Genomic DNA, 21,639 nt, shown 5'->3' on the forward strand with positions numbered 1-21,639 from the left:
ACTTTGTCTACATCTGGTACAATGAGAGCAACCTCTCAGCCGCACAGTACTCGGCCCAAATGCTGGACTCTACTGCCCCACATGATATACACTTCGTTCACTTTTCGTCTATGGTGTCATCTTCTACGCCCTTTTGGATGCATTGCACCAAGATGGCACTCTCCAATGCTGTCACTGTTTTCGTATACAGTCTGACATGTGCTTCATGACAGTACATTGCATATTCCCTTTTTTTCATGTCTTCTCAAGGCGAATCTGCGGAGCAAGCCGTCCATCTATTGAAGAGAGTCGGTACCCTCTTTTGCCCTTGGTTTATCTTGACTCTTGTAACCATTACTTCATTCCAGTCAAACTTCGCTTGAGCTTTCTGCGGACCTAGCCTGATCAGCTCCTTGCTTAAATTCCATCCATCGCTTTTCATTTCAATTCTCTCAAGCGGATTCAATGCTCGTACTCCAAAGTGCCTTCAACATTTGTCCAAAACTCCTCCACCAGCTCCCTCTGCCCAGCCGTCGCTCCCCTGACAGCGAGATACTTACGATGGTCAACAGGGATAGGCACCTCCCAATCGGCTGGATTCGCATCGACCACTTTCCCACCAGCCTCGGTGAGAATGACCCAGCCGGCACAAACGTCCCACGCCCAGCACCCTCCTTCCCAATAGACATCGAGCGTGCCCTCGGCGACGGCACAGAGGTTCAAAGCCGCACTACCCAACGCGCGTGCGGAGTGAACCATGGCGCCTCCCTCGTCTTTACTCCTACCCAGTCGGGCCCAGGTATCGCATTTCGTCTTCCAGTTCGTGCCGGAGCGATCCGAGCCGAACTCGATGACCACAACACAAGAATCTAGACCGGTAAGAGGCTCTGGATCTTTCAGCGGAAGTCGGTGTTGTTGGTGGAGGTGGTGGCTGTCGTTGTTGTTCTGAACTCCCTGCCCGTGGTGGATTTCTTGGAGAAAACTCCCCTGGCCCCGGATGCCGGAGTACAGTTTCCCAGTAAAGGGATTATACACGACGCCCACAGTAGGGATTTTGCTCACGGCGAACCCGAGACTCACGCTGACGTAGGGATGGCGGTGGACAAAATTGGTGGTCCCGTCGATCGGGTCGACCACGAATGTGGGCTCGTCGCCGAGTTTCTGGCCAGGCTTGTACGTTTCCTCGCCCATGAATGCGAACGAAGGGTAGAGCCGCTTCAGCTCGGATGAGATGAATGCTTCTACGGCCTGGTCGGTTTCGGTGACTAGGTCGGCCGAGTTCTTCTTCGTGCCGGATGATGTCGTGCTGGGTTTGGCCGCGGTTATCATCTCTCCGGCTTGTAGGGCGATTGTGACGAGATGGTCCCGTAGTTGAGGGAGGTCGATGTTGGTGCTCGTAGAGGCCATTGTGCCTGATTGTCTGGTGGTTTGACTCGAGCTTATGGAGGAACGTACAAGAGTGGTCAAGGATGTAAGACAGACAGGTAAGGAGACGAGAATGATACGCTGCCAATGGAGGAAGAATATTTCCTGGCGTTCAGTGTGCAGGATCGATAGAACGTGCTGAAAAGGAGCGTCCGTGTGTGTATGCGTGGATTTACCCGCTATGTTGCTTTCACTGCATAAGGCACGAGGCAATGATATATTGGTTGTGTTTATAATAGTCGCAATATGGTAGACAGAAAGAGGTGGAAAGTCTCGGCACATATCTGTCCGAAGCATTTGCATATACTGGACTTGTAGTCCCCCAACACACGATCTGGTGAGGACACGGGTATCTACGTGCAACAAACCCCAGTCTGTATACATTTCTATCTATATGTGTCGACTAATGGACACAAAGTAGCATACTGACCACTCGCTCACCGACAGCGCAGACAAGTAACCGCCACAAACACCAGAACACCTGAGCCAAAGATAGATTCACCAAGCAATTCCACAGTCATGTCTGTTCCAACCGGGCGTCCTCGTACCTCGAATCGTGGCTTCCTTCCGAACTATCGCTCTCTGTCCTCCTCTGCTCGCCCAAAGGAACAGCCATGCCAATTCCAGATATCCCATCCGCACCAACGCACGTGGCATCCCAATTCAGGGATTTCCGTCTGATCCCCTGCCGATGGGGTTTCTGAAAGCCAAATGACAGCGGACGCATGATTTGCTCGACGTCGCCGAGCCCTAGACCCTTCTCGCGGACTCCAAATGAAAGTACCGGGTCGTCCAGTGCTTTCCTGTATGCACGACGTTCGAGCCTCTGTTGACGCCAGTTTGTGTAGCGTCTGTGCAGTGAGGGACCATTGCGCCACAAGAAAAACAGGACCATGATCAATGCGAGGATCGGGAGAATGACTGTCACAGCTCTTTTTGCGGGAGATAGACCTCCAGATGTTTGTGAGTTGGCTAATGAGCCAGAGCCAGAGCCAGAGACGGTACTGGAACTCGAACCCAGACTCGTTGCGCTACTGCTGCCAGTGGTTGTCGGGACTACAGAAACTGCTGCTGTACTGCTTGAAGTGGCCGATATGGTTTCATTATTGACAGATTGCGTAGTTGTTGTACCGAACGACCCGGTAGTTGAGCCGGGAGTTGCAACACCATCTGTAAGCAGTTGAGTCACTGTTCTCGATAGTGGTATGCTCTGTGGTTGGCTTGTAGTCGTCACAGATGATCCAGTGGTTAGTACCGAGCTCTGAAGAGCAGGTATCTCTGCGCTGGCTGCTGACTGCGCTGGAATCCCGGCTGAGATCGTTGAGGATGTCGCTGCAGACGGCGAGGGTGTCGTTACCGTGTTTGCCGAAACTCCCAGGCCAGCCAATGCGGTTGGGATGCCAAAGATGTCGCTGGCCACACTCTTCAAGGGATCGAGATGATCAAGGATGTTCCCCGGCTCGATAGGAGCAGCATTCACAGAATAACGAACGAAATAAAAAAGGACCACGCTGTTAAGTCGACGCATCTTAGCAACCGCGCTGCTTTTTGTATGTGAAAGATCAAAATATAGTATCTGGGCAAATGAGTAAACGACGCCACGCCGCAGAAACCAACTTGAATCCCGCAATCACCAAGACAGAGACAGGTTAATTGAGAGAACATCGGCGTTTTCATGCACACGGAAGACACATGGGTGGAAAACAATGCAGAAAGGGCCATACATAGTCTCCAGAGCAACAAGTATCTGCATTGGGCTCACCTCTGGCTTCGTTGTGTGAAGCAAAAACAATTCTTGGGGCTGTGTAGCCGCGTAGTCGGAGGTGTCCCCAAGATGCATAAAACGTGTTGCGTTTCAGGTATTTTGGGCAAGGCAGAACACATTGGTGAGGCCAGGGTCGCTGTCAATCCCAAGCTTATACCGTTGCCGCGGAGAGAGCTTAGTATAATGAGCTAGAAGTCGGCAGCTCTATGCAATGATTGCTTCCCCCGTAGTCCCACTCACCTGACTCTCGAGATCATGTCGGGCGAGGCTGGATGAAACGCGTGCTGGATAAGGAACAACGGTATGTGTCCCCGCCATGATTGAGAGCTAAGCTGATATAAAGGAGGTAGAGCAAGTGTTTGTATTCGTTACGACCGAAGACTCGTTGATGATTCCAAGGACGATGTGATTTTTGAGATGCAGGTTGCAACGTGGCGGGCGGTGTTCTGACATTCAAGTCGTCAACAGATTGACCTCTTGTAAATTCCGTACTAGCAAATACCTGCTGCTTTAATTGTGCCGAACTGCTGTCGATAATTCGTAGCACCAACTTAAAAGCGGCATGGCATGTCAAGACCGCGGTCGCCAAAGGTCGGTTGGAGAACCTGCTTCGAGCATTTCGACCTCTGATCTTACATGATGCATTCTGCCGCCAGTGATGCTGCGCATTTCCTCGGCAGCATGTCAAGTCTTCCGCCATGGTCGGCTAGCAAGGCGCGACGCCATTCACGGCAGAAATAGACCGCTGCTCTGTTCTCGAAGGCCTGTCCAACCCACGGTCCTGCGATGGCTGTCCTTGTCCTCCGTCGAGCCTATTACTGTTGCCAATAACAGACAGGAGATCACATTTCGCCTGCAAGATGGACGCTCCATTACACAGAAGATCTCTCCCACGCCCAAAGCCAAGCTAGACAAGCTCGCTGGAGCTCTTGCTTCGTTGCTCTGCACCCCGGCTTCGAGTGCTTCCACGCACAGCCATGAACCACCATCCTTCGGGATCCATCAATGGGAACTCGATCCGCTGGGAGATGCTATACATAGGCACATATCCTTGACTTCGCCGGACGAATGCGACCAAGTAGTCCAACGGATCATGGCCGAGGCGGAAGAGATGCACCATCATCCACACATTGCCCGAGAAGATGGAGAGAGCTACTTTACCGTCACATGCACCACCCACAGCCCTCGAGGGCTCAGTGTGAGGGACACCAGACTCGCGATGAAGGTGAATGAGGTGTTGGCCGGGCTGCCAGCGACACAGCCCGCTCGACTGTCAGATCCCAGTTTGGATCTGGACCAGTTGCAGGAGCAATTCGCCCAAGCGCGCAATCGGCTGATTGCGATCAATCGACGGAAAATAGAAGATGCTCTGGAAAGCTGCGGTTGTAGCACAGCAAAGGCCTTATAGGATATGGTTCTCAAGGTGCTTCAGCACAGTCATTTCATATCTACCACAGGTATCTGGATAGGGATTTTCTCTGTCGAGGTGAAGCGCCAGTAGTGTACGCCAACCCAATTGTACCACAACCAATTCATTGTCAATAGGATATGGATGAGCCTGGCTTAATTGAAGCCGAGACTCCAGAACCAAAAAATAGTTCGGTATCCGCTTCTAACCGTTGCCGGTCTATGCTTGCATTTCAAACGCCGCCCATGCTCCAGTCTATGCCACGTTGCCAGTCAGTCTTTGCGACTTCTCAAAGTCGACCACATATGTACAGCGAAGGTGGTCGAAGCTTCGCTTGTCCGAAAATCTGAATCTCGACGGTCTGATTTACTCGTTCTTCTTGACCGCCGTCTTCTTCGCTCTCTTAGCTGCAGCCGAGGCACTTCCGGACTCGGTGTTCATCATGGCGTCCCACCATCGAAAAGAACTGGCGTAGTTTCCAAGGAATTTCTCGTGGTGCACGTCGTGGTGGTCGGCTCCAGCCCAGAACGGCAGGAAATGATGCAGACTCCAGGGGAACTCGTACCCAGAATGGGCATCGATCGCCTGGAAGAGTCGGCCGACGATCCAGATGTACATCGTGATGATATGCAGGTCTCTGGTGAACGCGCAGAAGACGATTGGGATACCGACAGTGCCGAAAGCGAGAATCATGGTTTCAAGTGGTGACGCATACTCCGCGGCCAGGCCAAATGGCGCGCTGTATTGATGGTGAAGCTTGTGGATCATCTTGTACAGACGAGGGGTGTGCAGAGCTCGGTGAAACCAATAATGCCATGCGTCCTCAAGAACAAAGAAAAGGGCGATCTGCCATGCCATCTTGTACCACGGAGGAAACGGGACACTGGTTGACAGGCCGAAGTACTGCGCCATGGGGTGAAACAGCCAGATCTGAGGGAGTTCGACGGTGAAATGAGACAGCAGGACGAGCCTTGCGCAGGCCCATTGTTCGGAAAGGGTGGGCATTTTCCCCTGTTGAGAACGTTAGCCTCTTTGTCGTTGTTCCCCGAGATACAAGGCATGACACCTACCGCTTGAATCTTGTATTTCCGGAAGTATGGAATCTTATCCATCACCATGAAGGGCAAACAGCGACCGAAGTAGATCACCTCGTGCATGACAAAGGACATGATGCCGGTGGCCAGGACATCATTTTGCATGTAGGCGTACCACGCCGCCCACGCCTTCTCGAAGATGTTCAGGTGGACATTGTATTGGGCGATATCGTGGAAGTAGTCGGTGTAGGTGACCGGAGAGCTGTAGGTCGAATTCCTAGGGGGGCAAAAGTTAGCAAACAAACTCCAAGCAACGGAATTCGTTGAGCCTACATCTTGGGACAACGCCGGAGTGGCAACCGACCTCTCCTGGAAAAGACTGAATGAAGGACGTGCAGGGGAGGAATGAAACAGTGCAAGGCCCGGGCTCAGGGTTTTAAAAAGAGAGAATAGGAGAAGAGTGAAATCAACAATAATCAATTCATCAGTTAGTAGTCGATATGAATCCGATGAATTGCTGGCTGGACTTTTCGTTGATTGGAGGTGGGTTCTGGCTGAATGTTTCTATTGGGCCAGTAGTACTACAGGGCGAGTGGCATCACTCGGGAGCTTCTAGGGACGAAGGGGGGTTTGAACGTTCCCGGAGAGCGAAGCTTCACCACCGCCCAGTAGAAATACGGTGATCCTTGCAGCTCCGAGTGTCCCAGACAGCTGTTGCACTGTGTAGCTGTCACCGTGCTTATCATCCCTGCTATTTTCCCGAGCTTCCAGGGGGCTCGGCAGGCCCGGAGTCAGTCCACGGGTGGCGTGAATCAATCAAATTCCGTCCCTGCGTCTGGTTCCTGCAGAGCCGAACAACGCCACGACCACGTGACTACAAACTATGCAAACAAGGCAAACACCGCAAACACAATCAACAGTTAAAGTGGCGAGGTGGTACGTAGTTACATTATTAAGACCGACAGCTCTCCGAGTGAAGAAGGTACGCCGAGAGTGAGTAAAGCGGCGCAGTGACAACATGAAACAAGACATGATTGATCCCTCACGCCTCGTCGTATTGTATACGATTGCCCTCGCACGTGGGCCACATTGGCCACGTATTGGTCTTACCATCTATGGTGTTCCAAGTACCTAGCAGACTGGTTGCCATGCCTCTTGGGCCGTGAGTGCATCAGTGGCCATGAACCATGTTCTCAAGGGTGATGCAGCACGCAGGCACGACGCCGAGGCCCAGGCATCTTATCTACGTAGGTATATGCTTCTCCATAATGATGAAAGGTGACATTTGCCGAACCTGAGGTTCTTCAAACACATATCTTTTTGTTGACCCAGAAGTTGAAAAAGTCGCTGCTTATTACCTAGTGATTATGCCGATGCCCAGTGCCAGGCCAATGTCTCAAGCCTGCCATGTCCCTGCCTCCTCTTCCTCACGGCCGCCCAGCGTCTTCTCCGCTGCATCAATTGACACACTTGTTGCTGATCAGAGTTATCGAGGATTTCCTTCTCGAGATGCCTACTTGACAGCGCTGCGAGACTGGGCCGAGTCCAAGATGTATTACGAGGGGAACGAGCAGTTACGTGGCTTCTACGGCACCAAGACCGTTGAGAACTACCTTACGGGCCCTGGCTCCAGAAATACGCATAATAGGAGCACCAACAGAAGGACCACCCTGGCCAAGCTGCACACATTGCCAGAGACCGAGTCTGCCACTGTTCCGGAGGCGACAGCCGATCAAGCAAAACCGAGCAGATTGAAGAGAGTCTTTAGTAGGCGCAAAACTGTGGCTTGATCTACTAGGCAGGGTGATGGATGACCTATGAGAGTGGAATGGATGATGCTCATGTGAATTTTACTGACTACTCGACTACATATATCAAGTGGAAGATGGGCTACAGTATATCAAGAATGCCATGATGCAGCTTTATTCCTATGCCACAGCGCTTATCCAACGGAGACATAAGCATACGGTGTGGGTGCTACTCAGAAGCTTTTCAGCACACTTCACTTGTAGTCAAATGGTATCCTTCATGTCACTCAACGACTATCTTGCAGCGCAGCAATAGCTGACTTGCAAGCTCTTGCGCTGGATATTTGTCCGGGTTTCTGATACCCCCGTGGCAAACGGTTGCCTTGAGCTGTCGAGCAAGGCTAGAAGCTCGCCTTCACATTCTTTGCTGACGACTTCACAACCACTGCACCCCCTTTTGCTGACACTTTTGCCCCATCGACGGAAGCGTCACTTACGGTATGGTTAACAACGACCAGCTCCCAATCGCTGGCAAGCTTGCCTTTCGAGACCTCCACGGTAACGCCTTCTTTAGTCCCCTTGACAGTCAGCATTACCGCTATCCCGCCCGGGTTGGTGTGATCCGGGATCTTCACCACCTTGTCAAGGTCATCAGTGTGGTTCACCATGATCTTCAGCCCGTCGCTCCAATCATGGACGGTTTCTCCTGTCACTTTGCCCATCGCAATAGCAGAGCCTGGCCGGAGTAGAACTGGAATTGAGAAGTAGTCGTGTTGTTCCGTGAAGTATCGGGGGCCGCGGCGGATCTTGCCATCAAGCATGCCATAGAATTCCCCTTCAGGGACATAGTAAGTGACATTGCCCTGGTTGTTGAAGACTGGCGCGACAAGCAAACTGTCGCCTAAAAAGTATTGTGTCTCAAGAGACCAACTGGCAGGGTCGTCGGGGAATTCCAGAAACGTCGCTCGCAGCATGGGAACGCCAGTCTCGTGGGTTTGGATTGCCTGGGAGTACAGATATGGCATCAAGGACTGTTTGAAGCCCACGAACTTCTGCAGCACCTTATCGGCCTCTCCGGACTCGTCGATCAGCCAGGGCACTCTGAAACTGCCGCTTCCGTGGAGGCGCGAATGACTCGAGAGCAGACCGAAGGCAATCCATCTCTTGAAGAGACCTGGATCCGGCTTGCCTTCGAACCCGCCTATGTCGTGCGCCCAATATCCAAACCCGCAAAGAGCGAGGCTGAGACCACCCCGCAGTGTTTCAGCCATTGCTTCATACGTGCTGTATGGATCTCCTCCCCAGTGAACAGGGAACTGTTGGCACCCAGCCGTGGCGGACCGAGCAAACACTGCCGCCTGATTCTTCCCAAAGTTTCGCTCGAGGACCTCGAACGTCGCCTTGTTGTATAGATAAGCATAATAGTTGTGCATTTTCTCCGGATCCGATCCATCGAAGTAGACGACGTCGCCGGTGGGGATTCGTTCACCAAAATCAGTCTTGAAAGAGTCGACGCCCATGTCTATCAACTTCTGCATGTTGGCTTGCCACCACTTGACTGCCTCCGGATTGGTGAAATCGACAAAGGCCATTCCAGCCTGCCAGAAATCATACTGGAATGGGGCACCGTCGGACTTGCGCTTGAGAAAGTAGCCCTTCTCGACACCTTCGTCAAAGACCTTGCTCTCCTGAGCTATATATGGATTGATCCAGACACAGATACGCTGGCCTCTTTCCTTGATCCGGGCCAGTTGCCCTTTGGCATCTGGAAACATATCCTTGTCGAACTCAAAATCGCACCACTCAAAGCCTTTCATCCAGAAAGAGTCGAAGTGGAAGACACCGATCGGGATGTCGCGGTCCTTCATGCCATCCAAGAATGAGTTGACTGTCTGTTCATCATATTCCGTCGTGAAACTCGTGCTTAGCCACAAGCCAAACGTCCAGGCCGGAGGAAGAGCCGGTTTGCCAGTAATGAGGGCATACTTCTGCAAGACCGCCTTCGGCTCGGGGCCATAAATCAAATACATGGACAGCTTCTCTCCCCTCACGGCGATGTTGACTCGGGTTGTTCGTTCAGATTGCACCTCCAAAGAGATGAGCGCTGATGTTGGAATGAAGACACCATATCCGTTGGAGCTCAGAAAGAAGGGCACATTTTTGTACGTCAGTTCTGATCCAGTGCCGCCGTCGTCGTTCCACAGTTCAATGGACTGGCCATTCTTCTGCAAAGGGCCAAATCTCTCGCCGAGACCGTAAATCTTCTCCCCAACACTCAGTTGCAGTTGGTACGTCGTCCATCTCTCTCCTTTATTTGGATTTGTATAGTTGGCCTTGGGGTGGAGGGCCGTTGTGTTGTGCTTGACGTAACCTACAGACCTCCAGCCAAGCCTCGTCAGGAACTTGTCTTCAGCGTGGAAATCGACATTGAACGATTTCGGCCTGGTATCCACCGATGCCCTGAGCTTTCCGACCTCCAGTGACAGGGTTTCAGTGTCTTTGATGGCCTTTACCGGCTGTGTATGAGATGGCTACGTCTGTTAACAGGAAGTTCGATGGGACTCAACGTTGTCACGATAACATACCTTTCCCTGAGGGTATAACTCGAAAAATGGCCCCTGAGTGACACTCTTGGATGCCTTCCAATGAGTCGAAGACATGTAAAAAACATCATCGATAGGAGAAGACAGCTTATGGGTCAAGGTAGGATTGTTCAGGATGTCGCCTCGAAAATTGATGGGTTTGGATGCCGAGACGAAATGTAGGTGGTCATCTCGTGCTTCAGCCTTGACAACCTCCACAGCCCAATCTATTAAAGTGTCTGGCGCTGGATGCCAGCAGCCATGAGAGAACTTGACCATGTTTGCAACAGTTGACCCTGGGAAACTGGACGGGGGACTGCACGCCGACTCTTTCCCTTATGTACAGCGCCGATGTATCAATAGTATATTGTTCATCAAAGATCGGGGTCCTCTTGCTTCACACTGAGACCAAATAACAACAGAATGTGGAGCAATACCTCGGTCCACGGGTTGTCATGAGTGAATTGTAGTCAAAGTGACATTCAGGATAATAGCCGACCCAGCTTACGGGTTCAAGTCAAAGAAAGAAGGGCTCAATATACCGGCCTGAGTATGGCATATACAGAACATTTAGCCTGTTTATGCATCAGGTCAATCTGGAGTATGACAACAGTGGCAAGCTGTGGATACTGGATCGAGGTTTGCAACGGTGGCAGGCGCCGAAGCACAATCGGTAAATGGCACAGAAGACCAGAGCACTCCGTACCTCCGCGTTGTTGTTCCGTGTGGATCGTGAAATTTGGCGGAGAGGCACGGATGTACCCTTTTTGCCTGTTTACCTCTGTAAAATACCTATGTTATATCGGGCACCGTTCGGTGTGTTCCATGGCTAGCACGTCCGTCTCCAGTCAGGGGGATCACGAGGTGTGAAGAGGTCTCCGTGAAAGGCTGACTGTCAGCCTCACTAGTTGTTTAGTGCCCCATTTGGCTTCTATAGTCCAGAATATGATTGTATGTTTTTCATCTTAAACCCGCCAGATCCAACACAAACCCTCATCTCGGGACAGGGGAGACCCACTTTTTCTCAAGACTCGCGACCATTACGAGACACTGTTGATGGTCAGACAAGACGGCACCAAAGTTGCAAAGAGGCTTCTCCTCGCCAGTAGATACGATCTCAGCCTCTCTGAGCGTCAATTCCCACGTCTAAAGATCACCTGTTCATCGGTCAAGATGCCGACGATTAATTAAGGACAAACACCTCGATGCGAGCCAGAAGGAAGGCACTTGTCTACCATGCGACTAAACGGCTCCGCTATCACCAATGGGAAGTTCTCCGGCGGAGCCCCTAAATAATGCGATTGGCCATGAACACGACACTCCACCATTACGAGAGCCAGTCAGGCCTTGGTGAATATTCATTCCGCTATGGGACCGCGCTCATACGGACTGTTGTAGTGTGCACATGACTAGCCGTCACGGTTGCCTTTCTGAGCATCGCCCAAGTTCCCGACAAGCTACAACGATCAAGACCTCTGAGAAAGGGCCCTCTTTTCACCCAGGCGATGGACCAATCCTTTTGCATGCGGTTAAAAGCAAATGTCGGGGGTAAATTCTCTCCTCGATCCCCATTCTCTGGGCAGCGAAATGTGGGCTAGAACCCCGGATGGGGCATTCTGCGTCCAGGGGCATACTCACTCACCGAGGCTGGGAGCCCTGCCTCAAGGCGATATAAGCTCACTTGAAATGCAGTTGGGACTGCAGAGTGGACAGCCCTTCTCGAGAAAGACAAAGACACTCTCAGGGAAGAGCAGGAATTACAGCAATGTCGAAGCAATCCGTCAACCTTTACACCTGGGGCTGTTCCCTATTCGCTGCCGTGAGTAAACCAAGACTATCATCTGGGAGAAGGAAGCCGAAGAGACGCTGACATTCCTCAGGTGGGTTCACTCCTGTATGGTATCGATTCGGGTATCGTCTCGACGACGATGGCCCATGACAGCTTTCTCGAGTATTTTGCTCCATTCACTCCCGGCATCAAAGGCGCAGTGGTGAGCACATTTGGAGCCGGCTCGGTTTTTGGCGTTTTCTTCGCCGGCTGGAGCGCCGACTACTATGGAAGAAAAAAGACGATTGCCATTGCCGCAGTGATCGCGTTGGTCGCCGGCATCATCCAAGCCGCATCCGTCCATGTCGGAATGCTTATAGCCGGGCGCATCATCGGCGGCTTCGCAGTCGGCATGATGAACATGACCATCCCCATCTACAACAGCGAGATTGCACCGCCTCATAAGCGAGGCATGATCTCAGGACTTCACGCTCAGTTCGTCGGGTTTGGCTTCGCCATGGCCAACTGGATCGGATTCGCCACTGGATATGCGAAGAAAGGTGCTTTTCAGTGGAGGTTCCCACTTGCTTTCCGTATGTCTCGTCCTTACACCCCTCTATGGCGGTTTTCTTTCGGTTAGCTTTTTGGATAACAGATGCTGATCAATCCATTCACCCCCAGAATGCTTGCCGGCCTCTATCGTCTTGATGGGCATCTTCTGGCTTCCGTATTCTCCTCGGTGGCTGATGGAGCAAGAACGCGATGATGAGGCCTACACCGTCATTAAACGCTTACACGGGACTATTGGACATGATGAGACCTTTTTCCGTGCAGAGTTCAACCAGATGCGCGACCAGCTACGCTATGAGAAGAGCATCACCGTCTCCAGTTGGCGCGAGCTATTCTCAAAACCCAGCAATAGGAAACGTTTGATGCTTGCTGTGCTCGTCCAAGCCTTTACGCAGCTTTCGGGTATCAATGTCATCAACTACTATCAGACTGATTTGTATAAAGGTCTCGGTATGACGGGTCATATGGTGACATTGCTGGCTGGGTAAGTTGAGCCACCTTCGCTCTCTCCCTGTGTTGTTATATTCATGAAAGCTGACCAAAACAGTTGCTACGGCATGGCTGGGCCCATTGCCAATATGATTTGTCTCTACTTCGTCGACAGCTGGGGCAGGAAAAGAACTCTCTGGATCAGCGGAATCATCATGGCCATCGATATGTCTCTGGTCATGGGCTTGACCGCCGGCTACGCCAAATCAGACAACAAAGTCGGCCAGGGGTTTACTATTGCCTTCATCTTCCTGTTCTCGGTAATGTAAGTGCGATGACAATGTGCTTTTCTTATTTCTCGTTGCATTTTTCTCAAGCTGACACTTCGATCCTCTCAGATATTCTCTGGGATACAACTCCATCCACTACATCTACGTCCCTGAGATCATGACCATGGCCATCCGTGCCAAGGGCAGCGCCGTCTCAATCATCTGCAACGTCCTGATCAACATCGTCTTCAACCAGATCTCGCCCATCGCCTTCTCTGAAGTCGGATATAAATACTATTCGCTATTCATCGCCACCAACGTGACGGGCGCCATCGTCGTGTTTTTGCTCTTTGTCGAGACCAAGGGCAAATCGCTCGAGGAGATTGCAGCCATCTTTGGCGATGAGGTCATTGTCCCCTCGCTGGCCGCGGCTCAGGAGAAGTTGGACATGATGACGGATGAGCAGGTTCATCATATTGATCGGGTCGACGAGAAGGGCGGGGAGGAAAATGTTGAGAAGAAGGAGTAAAAGTACTGAAAAGAATGCAGGTCTCACGAGCACCACAGGGGCGGGCAGAGGTTTAGGTTATGTTTTGTGTTATATAATTGTACAAAAGCGATCCTTGGGGCTGCATGACTCAAAAGAGGTGCTGCATAGTAAGGATTCTGCATGGATACTCTGTTGGTCTCATTCTTCAGGATCAGCGCGGTGTCATCGAACACAGCCTCTACCCCTTGAGTTACTGTGTCACATTGACACTCGGCTACCTTAAGCACCCTTGCTTCCTAGCCCCTCAATGCCTGGAAGATAGGTGTTTACTTTGTGAAATTGGCCTGTGGGTTTCGAGGAGACCAGAGTGTCTTGACCCTTTTTAAAGAAAACCCACCAGATGTTTGGTCTCATGAACAACCGGATTGACGATCTGCCGTTTAAAGCGGTCGGAATCTTCTCTGCTACGTAACCCATGGGAGTAAGTATATCGCGTGATATTGCAGTGACCGGCAATACACTATCCAAATAAAATCCTCAGTCGACCGTTCTTGACATGTCCTCTATACTTAGGTATGGGCCGACGATTTCGGGCTTCGTGTCGAACATAAACCCAACGTTACTTGCGTGGGTGAGGTGTCCCTACTTATTCCCGTATAATACTGTCAATGTCAGCGAACGATTCCAAGTAGTGTTAATCTGCCAACATTCTCAAGTATTGAGCATGGTAATACTATCTTCAAGGAAAGCGTTTCTGTACGAAGACGATTTAATGGCTGGACATCGGCCGAGACTGTAGATTGTCCGTGCGTGGCTCGAGGCTGAAGCCTCAGGAGGTGTCGACAAGGCTGAGAATCTTGGCGCCCATCACCTCCGATCCGACAGGTATCGACAGGTAGTGGTGGTAGGAGCTGCCTGGGAGCAGCTTTGTCATATGCAAGCTTGAGTTTAGTGGTGTGCTACCATCTATTTGCCCTGTGAGTTCACTTGAGGACGAAGCCACGCCTGGAAGTAAAACAGGAGCTTACTCAATGCCTTTTTCGTGGTCAGTATTCTCCTGTTAGGCAATATGAACCATAAGATTATCGTGAAAGTGTTTGAGGATTGAGATATTTGAGCTTATCTCTGCACTTCTGATCCAGGTCGGAAGAGCCGAGTTACACCAGAGCGGATCACGCTAGATAACCCATGTCTTTATTCTCAACCCCAAGTATGCCAACGCACCAAGTTAACGGGAAGTTCAGCTGCTTAGGTCGGAACACTAGCCATAGATAGCCGAGGGAAGCAGATATTAACGTCGCCGTGAGGATCTTCTTATGTCATACGCGTATTCCCCCGCCCTTTCCGTTGATCTTGAGCCTCGAACATACAAGATGAGTGGCTGCCGCGAAGACAATATTGATTCCAATCTTCGCTTGTGGCCTGTCAAATCGCTAAGTATTTGAGCAGGTTCCCTTGCCGCGTCGTGCACCTTGCGTAAGCTGGGCAAGCCATAGACGCCTTCGCTGGTAAGTGTGTTCTGAAGTACGCAACAGTGAAAACCCTACAACTCGATTAGGCTCTCCTCCACGGCAACCGGTTGAGATTGGGGTTGCTGCTGCTGCGGTTGCTCATATGCAGGCGCATGCTGTGGTGCTGGGGGAAATTGATCTGGCGTGTAAGTTGGATAAGGACCATACGAAGAAGCTGGTTGCTGCAGCTCTTTCTGTTGGAACTGTGGTTGCTGCTGTGGTGGATAGTGTTGCTGGGGTTGGTACGTTTGAGGCTGAGGTGGGGCTTGAGATGCCGGTTGTTGTTGATACGGTTGCGGAGCGGTAGCATCGGGAACCATCTGCGCTGTCTGTAAATAAGGTGTGGGCGTCTGTTGAGGGTCGGGAGGGGCGATCTGAGGATACATAGAGGGAGGCTGCGATGATTGAGGTGGATGTTGTTGAGGAGGTTGGTGCTGCAACATTGGCGACGACGGTTGGTTAAACTGAGGTTGCTGTGGCGGCGGCTGGCTTGCGTATTGATACGGCGAAGCTGGCGCTTCCTGGGGCTGGCTAGAATATGAGTATGATCTCTGTGGTTGTGACTGTGGCTGTGGCATTGGTATTTGCTGGGGTGGACGAGAGTAAGGATCAACGGCGGCATCGTTGAAATAATAGTTCTCTGCGTCCCCCTGACCAGTCGCCATCTGTGCTGGTGGTCCTGAGGTGGCTAGCGAAGGGTACATGCCTGTGGAAGGGGGTAGAACAGGCGTGGCCATCCCATACGCTCCATAACCAGGATTCCGCTGGTGATATGTATTGTTCAACCTCTCCTCAAGCATCCGATCGTAATATCGCACAACAGTGGACAACTTGGCATGCAAGTCTAGTAGCGCATCATGCTTCGACATTGTCTCACCGAGAGTCCTGGCCAACTTCGGGCGGAGTTTTCCAATGCTTTCGTACAGTTCTTGGATTTGTGGTTCACGGAGTATCGTCCCTGGAGGTTGATGTTGCAGTCGGTCTACCAGCGTGGCAAACAGATGAATATTTTCAGTCTCCATCATTGATAGCTCATAGTCGTTCTTGGGCATGATGAATGGTTGGGCTGATGTTGCTCCTTCATTGGCGGACTTTTTCATCGACGCAGCATGTTTTTTGGCCTGCTCTTCTGCCTCCTTCAATGACAAAGCTATGGCAGCTTTGAGATCAGGATCATCCTCTTCTTCAGCGGACGCGCCATTCGCCTTGACCGGTTCGGGTGGAGGCTGTGATTGTGGTACATATCCCGAGTTAGATATGCCCTTTGCCTCTTCCAAGCTCATCTCAAGAGCCTTTTTGAGGTCCTCATCAAAACTGCTTGCTTCCACTCTGGCGCTGCGGGGTTGCATGGTGCTGGGCTTTGGAGCAAACGAGACGCGACGCTCTGAACCACCGGACTTTTTGGTCAGTTTGTCATAACATCCATCATCGACGCGGACCGGCTGCATGATGCCCAAGTGGGGAAGAGGAATTGACTTGGAGGAGCACTGCTGATCGAACACGTTTCCGCAATTCCTGCAGTGATGTTTCCTGTTCGTGAAGGTAAAAGCTGTTCTGCATCGCATGCATACATCGCTATCTGTCCATTCTGGCGGCGCGCTGCTGTCCAACATGGTGCTGGATATCTCGATCTTTGGGGGAAACTTGAAGCCTTCGCTCTGCAAACTCTTGTAGACTTCATAGATGTAGGATAACTCGTGACGACCTTGAGTCGCACTAGCCCAGCTCTGGATCAACTCGAGGATCCGTTGCTTGACATCCTCGTTGACGGCAGCCGCGCCATAGGCTTTCAATAGAGAGACCAGATTGTCCATGAACTCCCGGGAGGCAATCTCCGTCAAAAAATGAGATCCGCCATTCTTGACACAGGTATCCGTCAGCCTCAAGGCAGAGATTTGTATGTTGGGGTTTTTGTTGCCTATCCGCCTCTTTAGTGACCGCATGGCGTCTTTAGGCTGCACTGTTTTGGATCTGATCAGGTCGGAGATCTCAAGGCTGGTGGCAATGTCCTCCAAGCTGGACGAAGTGGCCTTTTCGATCTGCTCGTCAAGAGCAGACGTCCCTGAGGAGAACCATCCAGCCATGGTTTGTCTGTCCTGCAAGCGCAGTGGATGTGAGGCAGGCGGAGGAGGGCCGCGGGAGGATTTGTGGAACAGAGAGGTATGCAGCAAGACCACGCCAGAGTCGCTCAACGGTGACAGGTAGCGGAAGCCTCAAAACCGCCTAAACTGATGCTGTTCGATTGAGGAGAGGGATGTATTTGTATGGTTGCGAACATGAAACTGGGGAGAGTCGCGGTCAGTGCCTAGTAGTACGTATTTGCGATGTTGTAATAATCCATCACGTTGCTTGCCACGGTAGCTCCCTGATCATCTTGTTAGCCTAGCACCTCGATAGGAGGATTAAGGCGGCAGCCAAAGGTGCCTAACTTAACACAGCGTAGTAGTACGTCTAACTTAACATCTGCCCCCCGCAATCCATGTGCAATTATTCAGGTAGACGGGCGGCACTCCGAGCGGCTGTCACGCCCACGCCGCCCGCAACATGCTCCTCCGTTTGGTTAGCGTTGTGTACCTAGAGCAGGTAGTCGTCTGTGGCGCCGACATCTTGATCAGCAGTATGGAACCACCTCGACACTCTTCTCATTCTTACCACCACTACTACTGACTGCTCAGTGAACTCGCCAGCTGCAACGGGCAACTTTTCCCATCAACATCCTCCCTGGCCCGGTGTCACCTGCCTTCATTCCACGACTTCGCATCTTTCTCGAAACCCATCGTCAGCAGCCGTTCACTTTCTCTTCGAACAGACCATGTTTTAGCCCGGAGGATGACCTTCGCGCGCATCGAGATACCAAGCCCAGACAATAGAAAGGACGTCAACTCCGACCGGATTGGATGACGCGATGATCCCCCGGTAACATCGTTCTGACTCCGCGATGGCGGCCTACGCATCACCTTCGGCCAGCAACACTACTCCCACATCTACCTCCGCAACCACTCATTCCTCCTCAAGAGAGAGTTGGATCGACCCGAAAGACCATAAAAAAGGGCCTGGTTCCGAAAGAGTCTATCCTCATATCAAGGACATCATTCAAGATGCCACAACCTCGGTCAAGGCTGATGGATCACTTATACAATACCTGAACGAGGTTGAGACATGCATTGCAACTGCCAGGAACGCTGTAGATTTCCTTCGGCGGCCCGATTTGGCTTACAAGAACTATGTACTCGCCTACGAAATAGCCGTCAACTATATCCCACATCATAAGGAGTATGGTTTCTGGGATAATAATCATTCTTGGGCGATGAAGTACAAGGCGGCGCGGAGAAAGCTGAACGAGATGGAGAGTCAGATGACTCAAGTCAAAGCAATGATTGAAGAAAACAATGCCCGATACGGTACAAACCCTCGAACGGTGTCAAGGAAACCGGTGTACTCAAGTGGGTTTGGAGTGCCACCGCACACTCTGAATGCTGGCGCCGAACGCCCGCCCTCTTCGAGAGGCACGGATCCCTCAACCCTGCAACAGGCGCCCTCTCAGCCATCGTATCAACTGCCCTCGCCTCTTCGGATAGAGCGCGCCCGTCCTTCCAACAAGCCAAAGCCGGAAAGCCTCCATGGGCGACCATTAACCGACACATCTAATGATCTCAGCCAGAGGTTTGCCCGCCTTAGAGGTCTCGGGACGTCTTCCGAGGAGCCCTCTCTGTTGGCGATGCCTAAAGCAAGTGATTACCAGGCCAGCGGGAACCGTGGACCACGGCCTCAGTCGTATACTCCGCAGGCGTATCCAGACGTCAATGGATATTCCAGTCAGCGCCTGAATGGGCCGAGAGACATGCCTGGCTCCATCAATAATGGCCCTGATCTACCACCCAAGGTGCCCCTTGCGACATCGATTGCTCTGCCCAAACCACCTAGTCCGACGTACAGTCCTATATCCACCACAGCGGGAGGATCGCATGCAAACAGCAATCGTCTGTCCGCAGAAGGTGGCCGCCCTCCCTCAGACAAAAGGCAAACTTATTACAACCAGTCGCAAAATTCGTCTTCCACATCTCTACATCTGCAGAGGACCCGCGATGAGCTCCTCTCCCCCTACCGGCCGACCACCCCAAATGGAGTGAATTCTGCCATCGTCCCTAAAAGCAGCACCAGTGATCTTCCACACAAAACTTCCATCGACGCACCCACTTTACACGAATACATGAGGAAATACAACGTCCTCCTGATTGATGTCCGCGAGAGGGTTCTGTTCGATGACGGACACATCATGTCTAGTTCAGTCATCTGTATTGAACCCATTTCCTTGAAAGAAGGTGTTTCGGCTGAAGAGCTTGAAGATCGACTTGTCCTTGCCCCTGACAATGAGCAAGCTCATTTCTCCCGCCGAAATGAGTTCGATCTTGTTGTGTACTATGACCAGGATACCAATGACCACTCTTACCTGAAAGGCCCTCCGAGTATGACAAAGGCTCCAGCGCTCAGGGCTCTCTACGACACTCTGTACGAGTTTAACGACACCAAACCACTAAAGGACGGTCGCCCTCCGGCATTACTAGCAGGTGGCATTGATGCTTGGGTCAATTACATGGGGGCACAGTCCCTTGCCCGATCGAGAACAGCCGCCACACTTGGAAGTACTCGTCAACGAACCGCGGTTCTACCAGGCAGACCTGTCGCACGCCAGCGCCTAGTGTCCGCCAATTCACGGTACGAAGTCCGCAACAGGCGGCTTCGCGACCACAAATTCTTGGATGAGAGCGAGCAAGAGGCATGGAGACAACAAGCATTGCAAGAGGCGGTGACTCCAACTGAAAGGTCAGAAACGGTCAGCGATGAAGAGTATCCCGGGGGGGAAGGAGAGCAGTTGCCGCAAGCACCCTTCATCCCGGACTATGAAACTTTCCTGCGCCGCTTTCCCTCTATCAAACAGCAAGAATCCATGGTCATGCCCGCTCGGAGGCCTCTACCTTCGCATCCGGCCGCTTACTTACCGCAGGCTGCTCATGCTCCTCCCGCATTACCGGCAGTGCCTGCTAGACCCCCTCCCGCAATCCCAAGACCTAGTTATTCGGGCCATGCGGACATCAATGCACCTCAACCGGCACTGGCAAGGGTCACCTCCGCTACTCGCCCTCCCTTGTACTCTTCGGTCACGTCTATGCGGAATAGGAGGCTACCGAAAACTGGTCTCACCAATTTCGGAGTCACATGTTACATGAATTCGACTCTGCAATGTTTGTCAGCGACCATTCCCTTGTCCACCTTTTTCAACGAACGGGTATACGAGGGCTATGTACAGAGGAATTGGAAAGGCAGCAACGGCATCATGCCCAAGCTATATGCCAACTTAATCCAAGCAGTCTGGCAAGGAGACAATGAAGTCATCAAGCCATCCACTTTCAGAAACTTTTGTGGGCGCATGAACCGGGAATGGGCTATTGACCGGCAGCAGGACGCAAAAGAATTCTTTGACTTTCTAGTTGACTGTCTGCATGAAGACTTGAATGTCAACTGGGAGAGAAATCCACTTCGGCCCCTGACCACGGCCGAGGAAATGCAAAGGGAGAGGATGGAGATCGCCCGTGCCAGTTCCATCGAGTGGAAACGCTACGAACATCGTGACCATAGTTTTTTGTCATCGCTGTTTGCAGGTCAGCATGCCTCCCGGTTGCGCTGTCTGACGTGCAAACGGACGTCTACAACATACGAAGCATTCTACAGCATCTCCATCGAGATCCCAAGGTCCGGCACCGGACACATTTACGACTGTCTGAATTCCTACTGTCGAGAAGAGAAACTGTCGGAGTTGTGGAGATGTCCTTACTGCAAGTGTGAGCGCGAGGCGACCAAACAGATCATTTTAACACGTCTTCCCCAATTCCTTGTCATCCACTTCAAACGGTTTGCCGCGTCGAAGCACGAAAAGGCCAAAAAGATCCATACTCCAATCGAATTTCCCTTGTACGGTCTGGCCATGGACGACTTTGTCATCCCTCGCCCCCCGCCCGCTCCCGATCAGGATGGACCTGTCGATATGGCGACCACAGCACCATACACTTACGATGCGTATGGTGTGCTGAGACATTTGGGAAACAGTGGTGACGGAGGACACTATATCAGCATTGTCAAGGATCAAGGTCGGGGCTGCTGGAGGAAGTTCGACGACGAGCGGCATGTCGATCTGGATCCTAACAAGCTGGGACATCGGGATCGACTGCAAAATGGCGAAGCTTACATTGTGTTCTATCAGCGGGCGCAGGCAAGGTGAAAGTACGAAAGCGGGTTGTTGTATACCTTGTGTCAACCCTTTTCTTTTGGCACCTTGTAGTGTTTTGTAGCCATTGGTGAACGGTGAGGCTTGAATGAATGCCGTTAATGCCGAGCAAGCCATTTCCTGGAATGGAGTCACATATATTTTTTGGGTGTCAATCTGCACTTGCAATGTTTGGGATGAACTCTTTGATGTGCATCTCTAGTTGCGCTGCTTATCGTATGGGCCACCGAAGTGACTATAGACGTCTTCAGTCTCTTCCTGATAGCTTAACTAGATGGTGTGTCTAAAGATGGTATCGGACGAGGCCGATTTCGAGATTCGCCGGGCAGATTGAGGCTAGTGGAACATTGCTCAGGGAGGTACGTACGTACTAGTAGT

The 21,639-nt window shown here is 51.7% G+C and overlaps 9 protein-coding genes across 9 annotated transcripts; 4 read left to right on the forward strand and 5 right to left on the reverse strand.

Moving 5' to 3' along the window:
- Positions 1-441: 441 nt before the first annotated feature.
- On the reverse strand, positions 442-1,386 carry A1O1_04272 (myo-inositol-1(or 4)-monophosphatase; the record flags this gene model as incomplete). Its single annotated transcript, XM_007725167.1, has 1 exon — positions 442-1,386. The coding sequence occupies one exon, from the start codon at positions 1,384-1,386 to the stop codon at positions 442-444; it is 945 nt and encodes a 314-aa protein (XP_007723357.1).
- Positions 1,387-1,921: 535 nt separating this feature from the next.
- A1O1_04273 (uncharacterized protein) lies at positions 1,922-2,932 on the reverse strand (the record flags this gene model as incomplete). The annotated part of the gene is made up of 1 exon (XM_007725168.1): positions 1,922-2,932. One exon carries the CDS (start codon positions 2,930-2,932, stop codon positions 1,922-1,924), a length of 1,011 nt encoding a protein of 336 aa, XP_007723358.1.
- A 994-nt stretch (positions 2,933-3,926) lies between these two features.
- A1O1_04274 (uncharacterized protein) lies at positions 3,927-4,577 on the forward strand (the record flags this gene model as incomplete). Its single annotated transcript, XM_007725169.1, has 1 exon — positions 3,927-4,577. Exon 1 carries the CDS (start codon positions 4,263-4,265, stop codon positions 4,575-4,577), a length of 315 nt encoding a protein of 104 aa, XP_007723359.1. The 5' UTR covers positions 3,927-4,262.
- A 366-nt stretch (positions 4,578-4,943) lies between these two features.
- Positions 4,944-5,746, reverse strand: A1O1_04275 (C-4 methylsterol oxidase; the record flags this gene model as incomplete). Its single annotated transcript, XM_007725170.1, has 2 exons — positions 4,944-5,588; positions 5,648-5,746. The coding sequence occupies 2 exons, from the start codon at positions 5,744-5,746 to the stop codon at positions 4,944-4,946; spliced, it is 744 nt and encodes a 247-aa protein (XP_007723360.1).
- Positions 5,747-6,978: 1,232 nt separating this feature from the next.
- Positions 6,979-7,675, forward strand: A1O1_04276 (uncharacterized protein; the record flags this gene model as incomplete). The annotated part of the gene is made up of 2 exons (XM_007725171.1): positions 6,979-7,378; positions 7,491-7,675. 2 exons carry the CDS (start codon positions 6,979-6,981, stop codon positions 7,673-7,675), a joined length of 585 nt encoding a protein of 194 aa, XP_007723361.1.
- Positions 7,676-7,760: 85 nt separating this feature from the next.
- A1O1_04277 (alpha-D-xyloside xylohydrolase) lies at positions 7,761-10,220 on the reverse strand (the record flags this gene model as incomplete). Its single annotated transcript, XM_007725172.1, has 2 exons — positions 7,761-9,890; positions 9,945-10,220. 2 exons carry the CDS (start codon positions 10,218-10,220, stop codon positions 7,761-7,763), a joined length of 2,406 nt encoding a protein of 801 aa, XP_007723362.1.
- Positions 10,221-11,706: 1,486 nt separating this feature from the next.
- On the forward strand, positions 11,707-13,506 carry A1O1_04278 (uncharacterized protein; the record flags this gene model as incomplete). Its single annotated transcript, XM_007725173.1, has 5 exons — positions 11,707-11,760; positions 11,822-12,302; positions 12,391-12,763; positions 12,827-13,033; positions 13,107-13,506. 5 exons carry the CDS (start codon positions 11,707-11,709, stop codon positions 13,504-13,506), a joined length of 1,515 nt encoding a protein of 504 aa, XP_007723363.1.
- Positions 13,507-15,010: 1,504 nt separating this feature from the next.
- Positions 15,011-17,062, reverse strand: A1O1_04279 (uncharacterized protein; the record flags this gene model as incomplete). Its single annotated transcript, XM_007725174.1, has 1 exon — positions 15,011-17,062. One exon carries the CDS (start codon positions 17,060-17,062, stop codon positions 15,011-15,013), a length of 2,052 nt encoding a protein of 683 aa, XP_007723364.1.
- Positions 17,063-17,916: 854 nt separating this feature from the next.
- Positions 17,917-21,255, forward strand: A1O1_04280 (uncharacterized protein; the record flags this gene model as incomplete). The annotated part of the gene is made up of 1 exon (XM_007725175.1): positions 17,917-21,255. The coding sequence occupies one exon, from the start codon at positions 17,917-17,919 to the stop codon at positions 21,253-21,255; it is 3,339 nt and encodes a 1,112-aa protein (XP_007723365.1).
- Between the last annotated feature and the right edge of the window lie 384 nt (positions 21,256-21,639).

Source organism: Capronia coronata (assembly GCF_000585585.1).
Source record: "Capronia coronata CBS 617.96 chromosome Unknown acBCG-supercont1.3, whole genome shotgun sequence".
NCBI classification, from domain to species: domain Eukaryota; kingdom Fungi; phylum Ascomycota; class Eurotiomycetes; order Chaetothyriales; family Herpotrichiellaceae; genus Capronia; species Capronia coronata.